The 18,459-nt window shown below is 50.7% G+C and overlaps 1 protein-coding gene and 1 pseudogene across 2 annotated transcripts; one reads left to right on the top strand and one right to left on the bottom strand.

The window, feature by feature from the left end:
* Positions 1 to 662: 662 nt before the first annotated feature.
* On the top strand, positions 663 to 1,604 carry LOC100387966 (uncharacterized; annotated as a pseudogene).
* Positions 1,544 to 16,554, bottom strand: SLC25A19 (solute carrier family 25 member 19). 2 transcript variants are annotated; one of them, XM_002748730.5, is made up of 8 exons: positions 16,519 to 16,554; positions 15,551 to 15,624; positions 14,413 to 14,582; positions 14,084 to 14,239; positions 10,667 to 10,837; positions 6,644 to 6,827; positions 5,853 to 5,983; positions 1,544 to 2,198 (listed from the first exon to the last, which is right to left on the bottom strand). In XM_002748730.5, exons 3-8 carry the CDS (start codon positions 14,542 to 14,544, stop codon positions 2,010 to 2,012), a joined length of 963 nt encoding a protein of 320 aa, XP_002748776.1. In that variant the 5' UTR covers positions 14,545 to 14,582; positions 15,551 to 15,624; positions 16,519 to 16,554; the 3' UTR covers positions 1,544 to 2,009. The 2 variants fall into 2 exon arrangements, with proteins under 2 accessions (XP_002748776.1, XP_002748777.1); XM_002748731.5 differs by lacking the exon at positions 10,667 to 10,837.
* Positions 16,555 to 18,459: the final 1,905 nt, after the last annotated feature.

An 18,459-nucleotide genomic window follows, 5' to 3' on the forward strand; every position in this document is an offset into this window, starting at 1 on the left:
GCCACGACCCCCTCCCTCTCCAAGGAGGACGTGGGCGTAGCGAGTTGCAGGTCAGAGGGGCAGCCCCGAGAAGGGGGCCCCGTGGGCAACTCGCGGCCGTCGGGTGTTGGGAGTGCCCCTGAAGGGGCGCGTCTGCTCTGGGTGACAGGAGGGCACCTAGAAGGCGGGAAGAACTGCCGCCGCTCCTGCCGCGGGACTGGGAGAAGCGCCGCCGGCGCTGCCCGCGTTGCGGCCTCCAGTTAAAAGAACCGCCAAAGTGGTCACCGAAAACGGACGAGGAGAAGAATGCTCAGCTGCAGCAAAAGAAACTAATGGCCAGGAGAAAGGAAGATAATAAACTTAACGGAATTTCATAAAAAATACATTCCGGCCTGGTACAGCGGCTTACACCTGTAATCCCAGCACTTTGGGAGGCCGAGGTGGGCAGATCACCTGAGGTTGAGACCAACCTGACCAACATGGAGAAACCCCATCTCTACTAAAAATATAAAAAAAGTGGCCGAGCATGGTAGCACATGCCTGTAATCCCAGCTACTCAGGAGACTGAGGCCGGAGAATCGCTTGAACCCGGGAGGCGGAGGTTTTGGTGAGCCGAGATTGCGCCATTACACTCCAGCTTGGGCAACAAGAGCGAGACTCTGTATCAAAAATAAAGATAAAAAATACATTCAGGCAGCTGCATCCCCGCGGACTCCACCACAGCCTGGACCTTGGGAACCAGCAGCACAGAGCCAAGAAGCCCCAGCATTCAGGGCCCAGACAGACCCAAAAATCCCAGACCAGAGGCAGGGAAGGATGGTGCTAAAAGGAGCCCAGGACCCACACCAGACACAGGGCTGGAGAGGGAGGCAGAATGGAGAGCTCCCCCCAGGTGAAAGCAACCCCACAGGCCAGGCAGGTGGAGGGAAGGGTGAAGGTCGTATTCTGGAGACCTCCCCTCAGCCTGGAACTGGTATCTCCTCTGCCTCTCCACCTGTGGGTGTCCCTGTGCTTTGGTAACACCCTAGGCCCCAGTTGTGCCCTCACCAGGCTGCCCACCCGCCCCTTCCTTCTGCCATCCCCATCAGGGGGCTGCTTCAGAGCCCCCGCCCTTCTGGGGCTACAGGGGAGGAGGCACCCAAGCAGGCAGTGAGTGCTGATGCCACTTGTCCTGCCAACAGCTCCTCACCCAGCAAGGCTGACCCAGCCCAGGGTGAAAGAGGAGCCTGTAGACTGGGGAAAGGCTGCACCTTCACCCACACCTGCCTATGGCATGGCTTCTCTGCTTCCTGCACAGGCACTGAGATCTGCTTCCCATGGAGTCCCACTGAGCCCCAGGGCCAAGGCCAGCCTGGTCCTGGGAGAGGACAGCCTGGGTGGTGGTGTGTCTGCAGACACCAAGATCTGGGCACGGGGCTCAGGAAGTGACTGGCTCAGCCTGGAGTATCCACCGGCACTAGCAAAGCTGCCAAGGGCTGCAGCTATGGAGAACAAGGGATTTGAGGAAGGCAAGAGTTCCTTCCCTCAAACTTTGTGAGCAGGAAGGAGATGGGCCAGAGGAGGTGGAGGAATAAGATAAGGAATGTGCGTTTAGCTTTAATGTCTATTAAATAGGTTGAGAAAAACAGGCCAAGTGTCGGGACTTGACTCCTGCAGAGGCCCTAGCACAGCCCTCTGCACTCCAGCTGCAGCCCCATCCAGACCAGGAGCGTTGTGTTCTGGCTGACGGGTGTAGGATGGCGTCTGTTTCCTTTGGAGTGTGGGCTGGTCAGAGGAGAAACAGCAACTTCATGCTCCTTCTCACTACATCGTTGGTTCACCACAGACCACGTCCTGCATTCCCTCTGATTGTCTCACTGGGAATGCCCTGGACCTTCTGGTGGTGTCCCAGCTGGGTGGGTTCAAGGCTGTCACCCTGCTCAGGGCAGCTAGCCTGCAGGGAAGGGCCAGGTAGCACCTCTCAGTGGAGACTGAGTCTGCCTTCCTTCAGGAGGCTGCCTCCAGGGAAGACCTTGGGGTCCTTCCTGGCCTCAGCGCTGGCTGGTTGTCTTGTTCATGCAGTGGAAGACGTTACAGAAGAATTCATACCAGAAGAACATGAAGCCAGTGGAGAGGGCAGCCTTGAGCAGGCTGGGGGACAGGCCCTTGAAGAAGCCCAGGGTACCTTCCTCTTGCAGCACCTGCTTGGTACAGTCCACCAGGCCCTTGTATTTCCGCACCTGGGGAAAGGAAAGGGGCGAGAGATGGATGTCCACTCTGCTGCCGTCAACATAGGCCCTGGCACGCCACAGCTCTCAAGAAGTACTTGGACAAAGCAATGAATGCAAAATAGCAAATATTTTTATTTTTATTTTTTGTTGAGGCAGAGTCTCACTCTGTTGCCCAGGCTGGAGTACAGTGGCACAGTCTTGGCTCACTACAGCCTCTGCCTCCCAGGTTCAAGCAATTCTCCTGCCTCATCCTTCATAGTAGCTGGGATTACAAGCACACACCACCACGCCTGGCTAATTTTTTGTATTTTTAGTAGAGACAGGGTTTCACCATGTTGGGCAGGCTGGTCTTGAACTCCTGACCTCAGGTGATCTACCGGCCTCAGCCTCCCAAAGTGCTGGGATTACAGGTGCAGGCAACCATACCTGGCTCAAAATAGCAAATAAATTAACCTCATTCTTCCTTTTTTTTTTTTTTTTGAGATGGAGTTTCGCTCATTCCCCAGGCTGGAGTGCAATGGCATGATCTCAGCTCACCGCAGCCTCCACCTCCTGTGTTCAGGCAGTTCTCCCTCAGCCTCCAGAGTAGCTGGGACTATAGGCACGCACCACCATGCCCAGCTAATTTTTTGTATTTTTAGTAGAGACGGGGTTTCACCATGTTGACTAGGATTGTCTCGATCTCTTGACCTCGTGATCCACCTGCGTCGGCCTCCCAAAGTGTGGGATTACAGGTAACCTCATTCTTTCTATTGCAATTGGGTTAAGACTGAATGGATGACAGGCCTAGAAGTTAGCAGCTAGACAGAGCTTCTTCCTGCCCAGGAAGAATGGCTGCCTATGACAAAGAATCCAGCAATGGCTCGGAAACCTCTTCCCAGAGGTGTCTCTGACCCTTTATCCCATCCTACCTGATCCTTCTTGGGCAGGAGACCTGAACCTGGCCCTCCGTAGCTCTCAGCCGGGCTTCCCTGCCTTCAGCCTCACCCTCTCCAGCTGACTTCACACACTGCTGCCAGCCTTTCAACCCAAGGCACAGTCCTCAGGCCTAGCTTCCCCTCCAAAAGCTGCAGTAACTCCTAGTGACAAGGACATCATGAGAAATCAGGTCCAAACCCCAAGACCTGCTGTTCAAGTCACTCCACCGTTTGGCCTTGACTTCCTTCCCTGATCTGACCATCACTGGTCTTCCCACGTGCCCTTCCCACCTCTGGCCAAACTGGAAATACACTAGTCTTCGTTAGCAGCAAGGCCTCCCTCTGCCATGCTGGGCTCTCGCCATTGCTCCCTGTCCAAATTCAAACTGTCCCTTCATACTGGTGCAGTGGTGCATGCCTGCAGATCTAGCTACTTGGGACACTGAGCCCAGAGGTTTGCTTGAGCCCAGGAGTTCAAGACCAGCCTAGGCAACAGAGTAATATCACATCTTAAAACAAACAAAGGGCCGGGTGCGGTGGCTCACATGTGTAATCCCAGCACTTTGGGAGGCAGAGGCGGATGGATCACCTGAGGTCAGGAGTTTAAGAACAGCCTGATCAACATGGAGAAACCCCATCTCTACTAAAAACACAAAATTAGCCAGGCACAGTGGTGCATGCCTGTAATCTCAGCTACTCGGGAGGCTGAGGTAGGAGAATTGCTTGAACCTGGGAAGTGGAAGTTGCAGTGAGCTGAGATCATGCCATTGCACTCCAGCCTGGGCAACAAGAGCAAAACTCCATTTCAAAAAAAAAAGAATGCCAGGTGCAGCGGCTTATGCCTGTAATACTTTGGGAGGCTGAGGCAGGCGGATCACCTGAGGTCAGGAGTTTGAGACCACCCTGGCCAATATGGTGAAACCCTGTCTCTACTAAAAATACAAAAATTAGCCAGGCGTGGTGGTGGGCACCTGTAATCCCAGCTACTCTGGAGACTGAGGCAGGAGAATTGCTTGAATCTGGGAGGTAGAGGCTGCAGTGAGCCAAAATTGTGCCTCTGCACTCCAGCCTAGGTGACAGAGTGAGACTCAGTCTTCTTTTTTTTTTTTTGAGACGGAGTTTCGCTCTTGTTACCCAGGTTGGAGTGCAATGGCACGATCTTGGCTCACCGCAGCCTCCGCCTCCTAGGTTCAGGCAATTCTCCTGTCTCAGCCTCCCGAGAAGCTGGGACTACAGGCACGCACCACCATGCCCAGCTAATTTTTGTATTTTTAGTAGAGACGGGGTTTCACCTTGTTGACCAGGATGGTCTCGATCTCTTGACCTCGTGATCCACCCGCCTCAGCCTCCCAAAGTGCTGGGATTATAGGTGTGAGCCACCGCACCTGGCCCAAGACTCAGTCTTGAAAAAAAATTTTTAGAAGACTCATCTCTACTATATATTTTTAGTAGAGATGCCGGAGTTTCACCATGTGAGACATGGTTTTACCATGTTGGCCAGGGTGGTCTTGAACTCCGGACCTCAGGTGAACTGCCTACCTTGGCCTCACAAAGTGCTGGGATCATGCCTGGCCCTCAGTTGTACTTTCCGTGTACTAGGAAGACTGACCATCCAGGAAAAAAAAAATACTTATCTATCTATCATCGATCGATAGATAGATATGCTGTTCAAATTCAATTCACCCCATTCCAGAATAGCTACAGCAAAACTCCTCTGTTTTTTAATATTTGAGGAACTTCCTTATGTGAACATATTCTGTGTTGACACTGTACGGACATGTTTATTTGTTTTGAGATGGAGTCTTGCTCTGTTGCCCAGGCTGGAGTGCAGTGGCACTATCTCACTGCAACCTCTGCCTCCCGGGTTCAAGCAAATCTCTTGTCTCAGCCTCCTGAGTAGCTGGAACTATAGGTGTCTGCCACTACTCCTGGCTAATTTTTATATTTTTGTAGAGACAGGGTTTTACCATGTTGATCAGGCTGGTCTTGAACTCCTGACCTCAGGAGATCCACCTGCCTCGGCCTTCCAAAGTGCTGGGGTTATAGGTGTGAGTCACTACATCCAGCCTCTGGACATATTTTAAGCAGAAACTGGGCTAGGTGCAGTGGCTCATGTCTGTAATCCCAGCACTTTGGGAGGTGGAGTCAGGAGTGTTCAAGACCAGCCTAGGAAACAGAGTGAGACCCTGCTTCTATCTTTTTTTTTTTTTGAGGTGGAGTCTTCTGTCACCAGGCTGGAGTGCAGTGGCATGGTGAGGATGAGAGAAATGCAATCTTGGCTCACTGCAACCTCCACCTCCCAGGTTCAAGTGATTCTCCTGCCTCAGCCTACCAAGTAGCTGGGTCTACAGACGTGTGCCACCATGCCCAGCTAATTTTTGTATTTTTAGTAGACGGGGTTTTACCACATTGGCCAGGATGACCTTGTGATCTGCCCGCCTCGGCCTCCCAAAGTGCTGGGATTACAGGCCTGAGCCACCGCACCCCACCGACCCTGCCTCTATTTTAAAGAAGAAAAAAAGAGCAGACACTTTATATACTTGGCCCAGATCCTTCCACAGTGCACAGGACCCAGGGCTTGTGTGCAGCTTTCCCACATATTTGGGGATCTCCAGGGATGGACTGGAGGTGAAAGGTCCATGGCCAAGGGCCAAGCTGCCCAATGGGTAGGAGCTGACTACTGGTTCCCTCATGTGCCCAGTGATGGCAAGGGTCAGAGCTGTCTGCCCAGGAATGAATGGCTCACCTGGCCAAAGGCAGCTCTGGCGTGCTCGAACCCTCCAACCTGTAGCCGCTTCTTGAAAAGGTCCAGGGGATATGTCAGGGTCTTGCTGATGATACCAGCTCCACTGCCACAAAGCAGGTTTTTGAGGTTCTCTGAACCGGAAAAGTGGGGTGGGGAGAATGGATGAGAGAAATGCAGTCTATGAGGCACAACTTGAAAGGTGCCAGGGCTGAGCCCCCACCACAAACCAAACCCAAGGCCAGCACTTCAGCCTGACTTCCACTGGTCCTCTCATTCCAAAGAGGAATGTAATCTACGGGGAAGACAGCCAGACACAGCCACTTCTGGCAGAGTGATCTGGGCTGGATGGGCTGGTGGTGGCTGTTCCCCCAGCTGGAGGCAATGTGGGCCTCAGCTTCTGCAGTGTGACTCAGTTTAGGGCTGGAAAGGGACCAGGATGCCCCACCTCTCCCCAGCCTCCCCTTACCCCCAACCCCCAACTCCCCCTGCCCACAAAAAGCAACGAAAAAACAAGCAGTTTGCAATTTGGACTTCTGACAAAAATGAAAACCATAACCAGTCACTGGAAGTAAATTTCAGTCATGCCAGTGATAGGTGTGGCAGGAGTTGGAAGAAATCAAGTCCTCTGCAAGCAGTTGCAGTTTTGTTTGCCACATTACAGAACCGGGCACAGGGACCCGCAGGGTCTTCCCTTCGGACAGGAGAATTTTAGCTCCTTCGTGATTTGGATGGAAAGGAGCGTTCTGGCGGCTGGGGTGGGAGGGTTCCCTCTCATGTGAGGGCTGCCTCACCATTTTTCTTTCCTTCGGTTGGCATGGCCCACTCGTACATGTGCTTCAAAGAACTGTAGCAGGAGAACTGCAGCCCGGCGTAGGGGAAGATGGCGATCACGGTAGGGGTCAAGCCTTTGTAGAAGACCAAGGGGCCCTCGTTCCTATACATGGTCCCCACGGCATGGCGCAGTGTGTTATAAACCTGGACACACAGACACCCACCTTGAATGAGCTCAGTGAGGTGGTTTTAGCCCTGGAACAGCCCATCAGAGCTATGTCCCCTCGCCTAAAAACTCAGCTACCAGGAGCGTAAGTCCTCCTGTGAGAAAGACAGTCAAAGGAAATGCTGGACAGAGATTCAAAGGGTGGCATTTTCCAGAAACTCCCCCTTCTACACATGTATACCGCTGTTATATCCACAGGTGTGCACAAAAGTATGTGTCCAAGAGTCACTGCAGTGTCCTGGGGAGGGGCTAAAGGTTCGATGTCCATCTGTGGGTGATGGTTACATAAATTATGGGACACCAGCTCACAAGAACATAGTGCAGCTGTTCAAATAGGAAGGTGCAGCTGAGTGCAGTGGCTCACGCCTGTAATCCCAGCACTTTGGAGAGGCCAAGTTGGGTGGATCACTTGAGGCCAGGAGTTTGAGACCAGCCTGGACAACATGGTGAAACCCCATCTCTACTAAAAATACAAAAATTAACCAGGCCTAGTGGCTCATGCCTGTAATTCTAGCTTCTTGGGAGGCTAAGGCACAGGAATTGCTTGAACCTGGGAGGCGGAAGTTGTGGTAAACTGAGACTGCACCACGGTACTCCAATCTGGGTGACAGGTGGAGACTCTGTCTCAGAAACAAAAACAAATAAATAATAAAAATAGAGAGGAGGTCTTGCTATGTTGCCCAGACTGGTCTTGAACTCCTGACCTCAAGTGATCCTCCCTCCTTGGCCTCCCAAAGTGCTGGAATTACAGGCTTGAGCCACCGCAACCAGCCAAGCATGTTACTTAGCATTGTGGAAGGAAATAAAGAAACAGCTCTAAGTATTAAAAATGGTAACCTCTGGGGATTGGAATCAGGAAGCAGCTGATATTTTTTAAAATTGTAATTCATGAAGAACTGTCTTTGTAACCTTGATATACCTTATATGTTATAAAATGTTTTATTGTTCAAGGTGAGGTTTACAATGTTGTTGTGACTAAGGCAGGTGGAGAGTTCTGCAGGTTTTACCAGGTCTCTTCCCCTCAATTTCATGACTAGATATTCTCTGATCATTCTAGACTCTAAAATCCAACATGCCAATAGTTTAAGCTAGAGGTAATATGCTACTGACTTTTTTTTTTTTTTTTTGAGACAGAGTCTCACTCTGTTACAAGGCTGGAGTGCAGTGGCATGAGCTCAGCTCACTGCAATCTCTGCTTCCCAGGCTCAAGCGAATCTCCTGCCTCAGCCTCCCAAATAGCTGGGACTACAAGCGTGTGCCACCACACCTGGCTAATTTTTATATTTTTAGTAGAGACACGGTTTCACCATGTTGGCCAGGATGGTCTGGATCTCTTGACCTTGCTATGTTGCCTACACACACGCACCTTGAATGAGCTCAGTGAGGTGGTTTTAGCCCTGGAACAGTCCATCACAGCTATGTCCCCTGGCCTAAAAACCCAGCTACCAGGAGCGAAACTCCTCCTGCAAGAAAGACAGTCAAAAGAAATGCTGGAGAGAGATTCAGAGGATGGCATTTTCCAGAAACTCCCCCTTCTACACATGTATACCGTTGTTATAGCCACAGGTGTGTGGACTGATCCGGGAATGGGCTGGTCCAGCCTCCCAAAGTATTAGGATTACAGGCATGCCCCACCACGCCCAGTCCCCAATTGCTTAAATATGGGAGCCAGAGGTCACAGTGAGCTGAGATTTCACCACTGCACTCCAGCCTGGGTGACAGAACGAGACTCCATCTCAAACAAACAAAAAAACAAAAAACAACCAGAAGTTCAAGACCAGCCTGAACATGAGCAATATAACGAGACCTTGCCCCTACAAAAATAAAAAATTAAAAATTAGTTATGGTGGCACATGCCTGTGGTCTTAGCTACTTGAAAGGTTGAGGCAGGAAGATTGCTTGAGCTTAGGAGTTCGAAGCTATAGTGAGCTATTGTATCCACTGTACTCCAGCCTGGGTGACAAGACCCTGTCTCAAAAAATAAATATAAATAATAATGACAGTAGGGCGCAGTGGCTCACACCTGTAATCCCAGCACTTTGGGAGGCCAAGGCGGGTAGATCATGAGGTCAGGAGTTCAAGACCAGCCTGACCACCATCGTGAAACCCCATCTCTACTAAAAATACAAAAAAAAATTAGCCAGGTGTGGTGGTGTGGACCTGTAATCCCAACTATTCAGGAGGCTGAGGCAGGAGAATTGCTTGAACCCAAGAACCGGAGGTTGCAGTGAGCTGAATCACGCCACTGCACTCCAGCCTGGACAACAGAGCAAGACTCTGTCTCAAAAAAATAATAAAATTATTCTTTCTTGGTTGAGGACAGACACACACACACACACACACACACACACACACACACACACACGATACTATTCTTAAACATGTCCAGGAAACAGAGATTATGGTGGGAAAGTCTATTTCAGGATTTAATCCCTTGCTTTCACTCAGTAAATTCTTCCTTGAGTCTAACTATCCCATTTCCACCACCCCATTGTTTGTGGAAACCAAAGACACACTCTGGCAATTGGCTGGGTGCAGTGGCTCACACCAGTAATCCCAGCACTTTGGGAGGCCAAGGCGGGTGGATCACCTGAGATCAAGAGTTCATGACCAGCCTTGGCGACGAACCCCATCTCTATTAAAAATATAAAAATAAGCTGGGTGCAGTGGCACATGCCTATAATCCCAGCTCCTCAGAAGGCTGAGGGAGGAGAAACACTTGAACCCAGGAGGCAGAAGTTGCAGTGAGCTGAGATTGTGCCACTGGATTCCAGCCTGGGCAACAAAGTAAGACTCTGTCTCAAACAAACAAACAAAACACCAAAGACGCTCTCATAATAATCCAGCAATAAGTTCTTGGGTCTCACTTCCCCAGATGCAGTCCTTGATCCAGCCCACTGCTGGGTATTTCATTTGTTCTGTTTCACACTGGTAGGTTCTGTCTCCCCAGGGAGGCTGTGCACTCTTTCGAGGCAGGGACACAGGGCACCCTGCACAGTGCTGCCCACGGTCATGGGTTTTATAGACTGACTGCCACTAACTGAAAACCCAAACCTCTCCCAGCTTTGCCTTCTGCAAGGATAAGAACTCATCCTTTACCAAGTGCAGTGGCTCACGCTTGTATCCCAGCATTTTGGGAGGCTGAGGTGGGTAGACTGCTTGAGCTCAAGAGTTTGAGACCAGTCTGGGCAACATGACGAAACCCTGTCTCTAAAAAAATACAAAACTTAGCTAGATTTAGTCTCAGCTACTGGGGAGGCTGAGGCAGGAGGATCACTGGATCCCAGGAGGTTGAGGCTGCAGTGAGCAGTGATTGTGTCGCTGCAGTGAGCAGTGATTGTTTCACTGCACTTTAGCCTGAGCAATAAAACAAGACCCTGTATATATATATATAGGCTGGGTGCAGTGGCTCACACCTGTAATCCCGGCACTTTGAGAGGCGAAGGTGGGCAAATTGCCTGAGGTCAGAAGTTTGAAACCAGCCTGGCCAACATGGTGAAACCTGTCTCTACTAAAAATACAAAAAATTAGCTGGGTGTAGTGGCGGGCACCTGTAATCCCAGCTACTTGGGAGGCTGAGGTAGGAGAATCGCTTGAACCCAGGAGGTGGAGGTTAAAGTGAGCCAAGATCACGCCTTTGCACTGCAGCCTAGGTGACAGAGCGAGATTCCGTTACAAAAAGAAAAACGTATATCTATATATAAAATATACAAAAAAAAAAAAAAGAACATGCTTATCAAATAAAAGATAAAAAATAACACAACCCCTGTGATACCTTCCTATATGGGCTCCCCTGGTCAGGCCCCTGGCCACTCACCTTGGGCTCACCCTGAGCTGCAAAGCGGGTACGCAGAACATCCACAGGGTGCACAGTGAGGGTGGCCATACAGGCAGACAGGCCACCACACACAAAGTGCACTGAGAACTCCTGGGCGTCGTACAAGCTGCCTCTGTGGACCAGCTCCGTCAGCATTTCAAATGACAAGAACTGTAACAGCAAATGAAGAAGTCACTGATAGCCAAAAGGATGAGGGCAAGGGCCAAATACTCCCCAAATGCATCACCTGTGACCTGGCTGGGGCCCAGGTGTAGGGGCGAGGGAAAGGTCAGGAAATGTTCTTCCTGAGCAGTGACAGCATGTGATAAACATAAAACTCTATGCAAAACTCAGATGCCATTTGATACTCTGAGTAGAGCCAGATTCCCAAAGGGTTAAGAAGATATATGGGGGCTGGGCGCAGTGGCTCATGCCGGTAATCCCAGCACTTTGGGAGGCCAAGGTGGGCGGATCACAAGGTCAGAAGTTCGAAACTAGCCTGGCCAACATAGCGAAACCCCATCTCTACTAAAAATACAAAAATTAACTGGGCATGGTTGTGGGTGCCTGTAATCCCAGCTACTCCGGAAGCTGAGGCAGGAGAATCGCATGAACCCAGGAGGTGGGGGTTGCACTGGGCCAAGATCATACTACAGCCTGGGTGACAGAGCAAGACTCCATCTCAAAAAAAAAAAAAAGATACATGATGGAAAAATGTACATCAGGAAATGTCACTGGCTAGTTTTCTGAGAACTGGGAAAGACAACCATGTTCCGATTCCTGCAGGAACCCACTTCAGTGCAGCTTGCAATGGCGCTGTCTGAGAAGCACTCTTTTCTGGGGCAGGTTCTGTCAGGAGCATGTTCCACAGGGTGACTCCCTTACATTCAGATCATTGTTTTGTTTTGTTTTTTGAGACAGAGTGTTGCTCTGTCGCCCAGGCTGGAATGTAGCGGCACAATCTCAGCTCACTGCAACCTCTGCCTCCTGGGTTCAAGTGATTCTCCTGCCTCAGCTTCCCGAGTAGCTGGGATTACAGGCGCCTGCCACCAAGCCCAGCTAATTTTTTTTTTTTTTTGAGACGGAGTTTTGCTCTTGTTGCCCAGGCTGGAGTGCAATGGCGTGATCTCAGCTCACCGCAACCTCTGCCTCCTGGGCTCAAGCGATTCTCCTGCCTCAGCCTCCCAAGTAGCTGTGATTACAGGCATGTGCCACCATGCCCAGCTAATTTTATATTTTTAGTAGAGATGGGGTTTCTCCATGTTGGTTAGGCTGGTCTTGAATTCCCGACCTAAGGTGATCGACCCACCTCAGCCTCCCACAGTGCTGGAATTACAGGGGTGAGCCAGTGTGCCCGGCTTAATTTTTGTATTTTTTAGTAGAGATAGGGTTTCACTATGTTGGCCAAGCTGGTCTTGAACTCTTGACCTGGTGATCCGCCCACCTTGGCCTTCCAAAGTGCTGGGATTACAGGTATGAGCCTCTGCGCCTGGCCTTTTTTTTTTTTTTGAGATGGAGTTTTTGCTTGTTACCCAGGCTGGAGTGCAATGGCGTGATCTCGGCTCACCGCAACCTCCATCTCCTGGGTTCATGCAATTCTCCTGCCTTAGCCTCCCGAGTAGCTGGGACTACAGGCATGCGCCACCATGCCCAGCTAATTTTTGTATTTTTAGTAGAGACGGGGTTTCACCATGTTGACCAGGATGGTCTCGATCTCTTGACCTCGTGATCCACCCGTCTCGGCCTTCCAAAGTGCTGAGATTATAGGCGTGAGCCACTGCGCCTGGCCTGGACTTTTGTTTTTTTAGAGACAAGTAACGCTCTGTTACCTAGGCTGGAGTACAGTGGCACGAACACGGCTCACTGCAGCTTCAACCTACCTGGGCTCAAGCAATCCTCCTACCTCAGCCCCCCAATGAGCTGGGACTACGGGCGCATGCTACCATGTCCAGGTAATTTTGGTATTTTTTTGTAGAGTCAGGGTTTCACTATGTTGCCAAGGCTGGTCTCAAACTCCTGAGCTCAAGCGATCTGCCCACCTTGGCCTCCCATAATTCTGGGATTACACACATGAGCCACTGCGCTTGGCCCTGTTTTGTTTTTTTAGGCAAGGTCTTGCTCAGTTGCCCAGGCTGGAGTCCAGTGGCACGATCATAGTTCATAGCAGCCTTGACTTCTCTAGCTCAAATGATTCTCCTGTCTCTGGAATAGCTGGACTACAGGCATGTACCACCACACCTGGCTTTTTTTTTTTTTGAATTTTTCGTAGAGAGGAGGTCTCGCTGTGTTGCCCAGGCTGGTCTCAAACTCCTGAGCTCAAGCCATCCTCCCAGGTCAGCCTCCCAAAGTGATGGGATTACAGACATGAGCCACTGCACCAGGGCTATGCTCAGACCTTCCTTCAGCCAAGTGAAGATGACCTAGTGTCCTTTTTTGTTGTTGTTGAGACAGGGTATGGGTCTGTCCACCTCAGTCTTCTCATGCGTGAAATTGGAGTGACACAGCCCCTGCCTTAAGGACTGCTGTGACAGAGTGTACATGGAATGCTTCCAACAGGGGCCTGGCCCATGGCTGGCACCGTTCAGGGCTGGTTCTTTTTTTTTTTTTTGAGACAGAGTTGCGCTCTTGTTACCCAGGCTGGAGTGCAGTGGTGTGATCTCGGCTCACCGCAACCTCCGCCTCCTGGGTTCAGACAATTCTCCTGCCTCAGCCTCCCGAGTAGCTGGGACTACAGGCACACGCCACCATGCCCAGCTAATTTTTTGTATTTTTAGTAGCGATGGGGTTTCACCATGTTGACCAGGATGGTCTCGATCTCTTGACCTCATGATCCACCCGCCTCGGCCTCCCAAAGTGCTGGGATTACAGGCTTGAGCCACCGCACCTGGCTCAGGGCTGGTTCTTACCACGTCTATTGCATAAAACCACACGCTGTGCACTATGACTATACTGGTGCTCCACTGAGTGAAGCCCGAGTTCTAACCCTAGCCCTGCCATGTGCAGGCTGTGTGGCCTCAGACAGCTGATTTCACCTCCCTGAGATCCACATGACACCTGCTCTGCCCTCCTCATGAGACTGCAGTGAAGTTCAGATGAACCACATGTGTAAAGGTGGTACTTCAAAAACAAATGCATTAATGCTGTCCCAAGCCCCAGAGAAGGCATGACATCAAATCAGTCTCCAAGATGCAACACCTAAGTCACGCAGGATAGACGAGGGGATGTGGGGGGAGGGGAATGCCTAAGGCATAGCAGCTCACTCTGACATTTTCCACTGGTCAGGAGAGGCCAGTGGGAAGTGTGGGGCCTGCCTCCCCCATCCTGCCCTACACGCCATTCCCACGTGCCTCACCCTCCCTCTGCTCCTCCATTGAGCAATGGGACCCCAGAGGCCTGGCCAGGTCCCCTGCCACCTACTTGGACAGCTCCATAGCCTATGGAGAGAATCTGGGCTGGGATGTGTCCTTTCCAGAAAGCTGTTGGCCCCTCCTCCTGAAGAATTCGCCTAATGGCCTGGAGGATGCCATGGTACTTTGCGTTGGGGTCTTTGTGAGACAGGCGCTCATGCTGAAGCTAGGAATCAAAATTGAAAAGGTCAGGACAGTCAGGTGGGCTGGAATGTGAAGGGGAACTTTCAGAAAAGGTGAGGCCTTCATATGGATAGAATTCCAAGTTTTAGGAACTGCTCTGGCAAGGAAGACTGAACTTGTCCTCTAGTCCATTGCATGGAAAAAGGGGAAGAGTACCTGGAAACGGATCTTGATGACATCAAAAGGACTGATCAGCGCACGAGTGACAAGTCCAGACACAGACCCGGCCACTGCCACCTGGAACCTGGTGTTATTCCTGCCATCTGGTTTGGGGTCATAGCCAACCATCCCTGCCTCTGGCCCACACAATGTCCATCAGTATCAAGCTAAATGCAAGAGACATGAAGTAAACACCAGGCAAGTTTCTTAGGGTCTCTGCTCAAACATTACCTCCTCAGAGCAGCCCTCCCTGACTAGACTGTCTAAAATAGCACTCATTTTTGGACTGAGCTCAGCAGCTCATGCCTGTAATCCCAGTACTTTGGGAGGCAGAGGTGATTGGATTGCTTGAGCTCAGGAGTTCAAGACCAGCCTGGGCAACATAGCGAAACCCCAACTCTACAAAAAATACAAAAATTTAAACATGATGAAACCCCGTCTCTATTAAAAATACAAAAATTAGCTGGGCGTGGTGGTGGGCACCTGTAGTTCCAACTACCTGGGAGGCTGAGGCAGGAGAACTGCTTGAACCCAGGAGGTGGAGGTTGCAGTGAGCCAAAATCACACCATTGCACTCTAGCCTGGGCGAAAAGAGCAAGACTCTGTCTTTAAAAAAAGAAAGAAAGAGGCTGGGCATGGTGGCTCACGCCTATAATCCCAGCACTTTGAGAGGCCAAGGTGGGCAGATCAAGAAGTCAAGGGATCAAAACCATCCTGGCCAACATGGTGAAACCCCATCTCTACTAAAATATAAAAATAAGCTGGGCATGGTGGCATGCACCTGTAGTCCCAGATACTCGGAAGGCTGAAGCAGAAGAATTGCCTGAACCTGGGAGGTAGAGGTTGCAGTGAGTTGAGATCACACCACTGCACTCCAGTCTGGTGCCTGGTGACAGAGCAAAACTCTGTCTCAAAAAAAAAGAAAATTATACTCCTGGGCACCCCCAACCCAGACCTACTGACGTCTTCAGCCTCACTCTGGACCATTCTTCCCTTTACCTTACTTAACCAGGGTGGTCTGAGTGCTTCTGCTCAGTTCCTGGAAAACTCGGCAAGTGCTCTTATCTAGTACCTTGCCTCCACTCCTCCAGTTCCCCACATCTGAAATGCAGCCCCACTCCCAGCCCTTACTCACTTTTCCAAGGCTAGCTTCTCTCATCCACCAGAGCTCAGCTAAAAAGCATCCCTTCCAGGAGATGTACTTTTTTCCTTTTTGTAAAAACAAAAAACAAAACAAAACAAAAAACAGTAATACCTATATACGCTCTGTTGAGTTGTACAATGCATAGAAAGAAGTGTATAACCACACATGCACCAACAGGTAGTTGGTAACTGATCACTGGGAGAAGGGTTGGGAAGGGAAGAAGGAAGGAGGACCTGTTTATGTAATTCTATAATGTTTGGATTTGTTACGGCAAAAAAAAAAAAAATCCCTAAAACTAAAACTTAGAATTACCCTAGTTCTTGATACGTGTGGTAACGGGGTCGGTGAGGGGGTAAGAGAGACTTCTTACAGGATGACAGTCTTCACCACAGACATTCCTTTTCTCTTCTCACCCACCCTGGAATTCTTCCCCAGGAGCCCATGAGCAGTTTAAACATGCAGCAAGCGACTGAGAGGCAAAACCTCTCCAGGGGCTACCCAGGGACCGCTCAGGTCACACTGAGCAGTCAGTTTCCCGCCCATCTGGGCGGCAAGGAGGAGCAAGCCCGAGTGGCAGGTGTCCTGGATCGTTGTCAGGAGGAGACCGGAGAATAGGAGGCTCTTCCCGGCGTTCGGGTACCCATGTGCCCAAGGGTTCAGCTGAGCAGCTCTGCAGATGTCCCCGCGTGCGTACATAGATGTCAACGTGTGCCTCGGAGTATGTTTTTTCTCCCCGAGTCCGAGGGGACGCCCTGGAGCTCAGGTGCTCAGGGGCGTGCGCGGGGGCTCTGCCGCCGGTGTCCCAGGAGATGCTTCTCAGGTCAGGTGTGACACGTGTGGGCACAATCCCCGCCCCCTAGTGAGCGCCTGGTGCGTGTGCTCCCTCCCGACCGCCCTGGGGAGCCAGGGTGCAGGTCCCCGGGAGGACGGCGAGAAGGACGGAAGTAGAGGTTACTTACACGGCTCGGCGTGTGCTGCCCGGCTCCGCTCACTCTGCTCTCTCTCCCTCCTCGAGCAGTCTTAACAGCAAAACTCCACTGAGCTCAGCCGAAACTGGCGGGCTCCTGGGCCAATCACTGAGCAGCCCTCCGCCTGACGTTAACCAACGGTTCTGCTCTTGAGGTCCAGCTACCCCCTCCCGCAAGGTATCACTGGGTAATGTAGTCCTTTGCGACCAAGGGCATGTCCGCTGGTCGACGCACAACCTCCTGGGAGATGTAGTCCCACTGCTGGAGCGCCCGCGCGCAAGGGCAATCAACGCGTCCGAAGGAGGCTGCTTGCGAAGCCGGACTGCGACCTTAGGGGTCGCCGTGCTCTGGCGAGTGGCTGGGAAATCAGCCTGAAGGCAGGGTCCAGGGTTAGGGGTTCGGGGAACTTGACCCGCTTTCCTCAAACTCTGTTAATGCCAGAACTCGGATAATCTCAACTTGATAAGAAGACAGGAAGCCTAGCAAAAACCTGGAGGACGAGTGGGAGTGAATCGATGAGAACAGTCCCTTCAGGGACAGAGAGGGCAAAAACACGAGTGTTCCCCCTCTCACCCCGAGTTTTGGAGGAAATGACTCATCCTACCGCCCTCACATAACCAGCGTCATGGTTTTGCATGACAGTATTGCCTCCTGACTTTTTAATTGCATTTTTTAATATTAGTATTATTTTGATGCACAATTTTAAGACATTTTTATTGTAGAAAATTTCAAGATACTGGCTGGGAGTGGTGGCTCACGCCTATAATCCCAGCACTTTGGGAAGCCAAGGCAGGCGGATCACCTGAGGTCAGGAATTCGAGACCAGCTTGGCCAACATGGCAAAACACCGTCTCTATTAAAAAATAAATAAAATAGGCCGGGCGCGGTGGCTCACGCCTGTAATCCCAGCTACTCAGGAGGCTGAGGCAGGAGAATTGCCTGAACCCAGGAGGCGGAGGTTGCGGTGAGCCGAGATAGCGCCATTGCACTCCAGCCTGGGTAACGAGTGAAACTCCAAAAGAAAAGCAAAGAGTGAAACTCCGTCTCAAAAAATAAATAAATAAATAAATATTAAAATAAAATAAAATAAGAAAATTTCAAGATATACAGAAGCGGAATAACCCGATGAAATTGCGTAGTCACTATCTGACCTCAGCAGTTACCACACACGGCCAATCTTCCAATCTTGTTTCCCCTATTTCTGCACCTACCTCACACCCACTGCCCAGCGTTATTTTGAAGTAAATACCAGACATCATGACATCATGTGCTTTCACCAGTAAACATTTCAGTATATGTCTTTAAAGGATAAGCATTCCCTTTTTAATACGTATACATTATGTTTCATACACATATAAAACTGTCACTCTGACCCTAAAACAATATTTTCCTAATATCAAATACGAATTAGTGTTTACACTTCTCTGAATGACCTACAAATGTCCTTGGCTCACTGCAACCTCAGCTTCCTGGATTCACACAATCTCCTACCTCAGCCTCCCAAGTAGCTGGGATTGCAGGCATGTGCCACCATGCCGAGCTAATATTTTGTATTTTTAGTAGAGATGGGGTTTCACCATGTTGGCAAGGCTGGTCTTGAACTCTTGACCTCGGATGATTGGCCCACCTTGTCCTTCCAAAGTGCTGGGATTACAGGCATGAGCCACTCCGCCCAGCCAAAATGTCCTAAGACCAAAAAAGTTTGTCTGAATTCAGATCTTGGTTATGTGCAGTGGCTCATGCCTGTAATCCCAGCACTTAGAGAGGCTGAGGTGGGTGAATCACTTGAGGTCAGGAGTTCAAGACCAGCCTGGCCAACATGGTGAAACCTGTCTCTACTAAAAATACAAAAGTTAGCAGTGTGGTGGTAGGCGCCTGTAATCTCAACTACTTCAGAAGCTGAGGCAGGAGGATCACTTGAACCCAGGAGCC

This window comes from Callithrix jacchus, chromosome 5, assembly GCF_049354715.1.
Source record: "Callithrix jacchus isolate 240 chromosome 5, calJac240_pri, whole genome shotgun sequence".
Classification (NCBI taxonomy): Eukaryota; Metazoa; Chordata; class Mammalia; order Primates; family Cebidae; genus Callithrix; species Callithrix jacchus.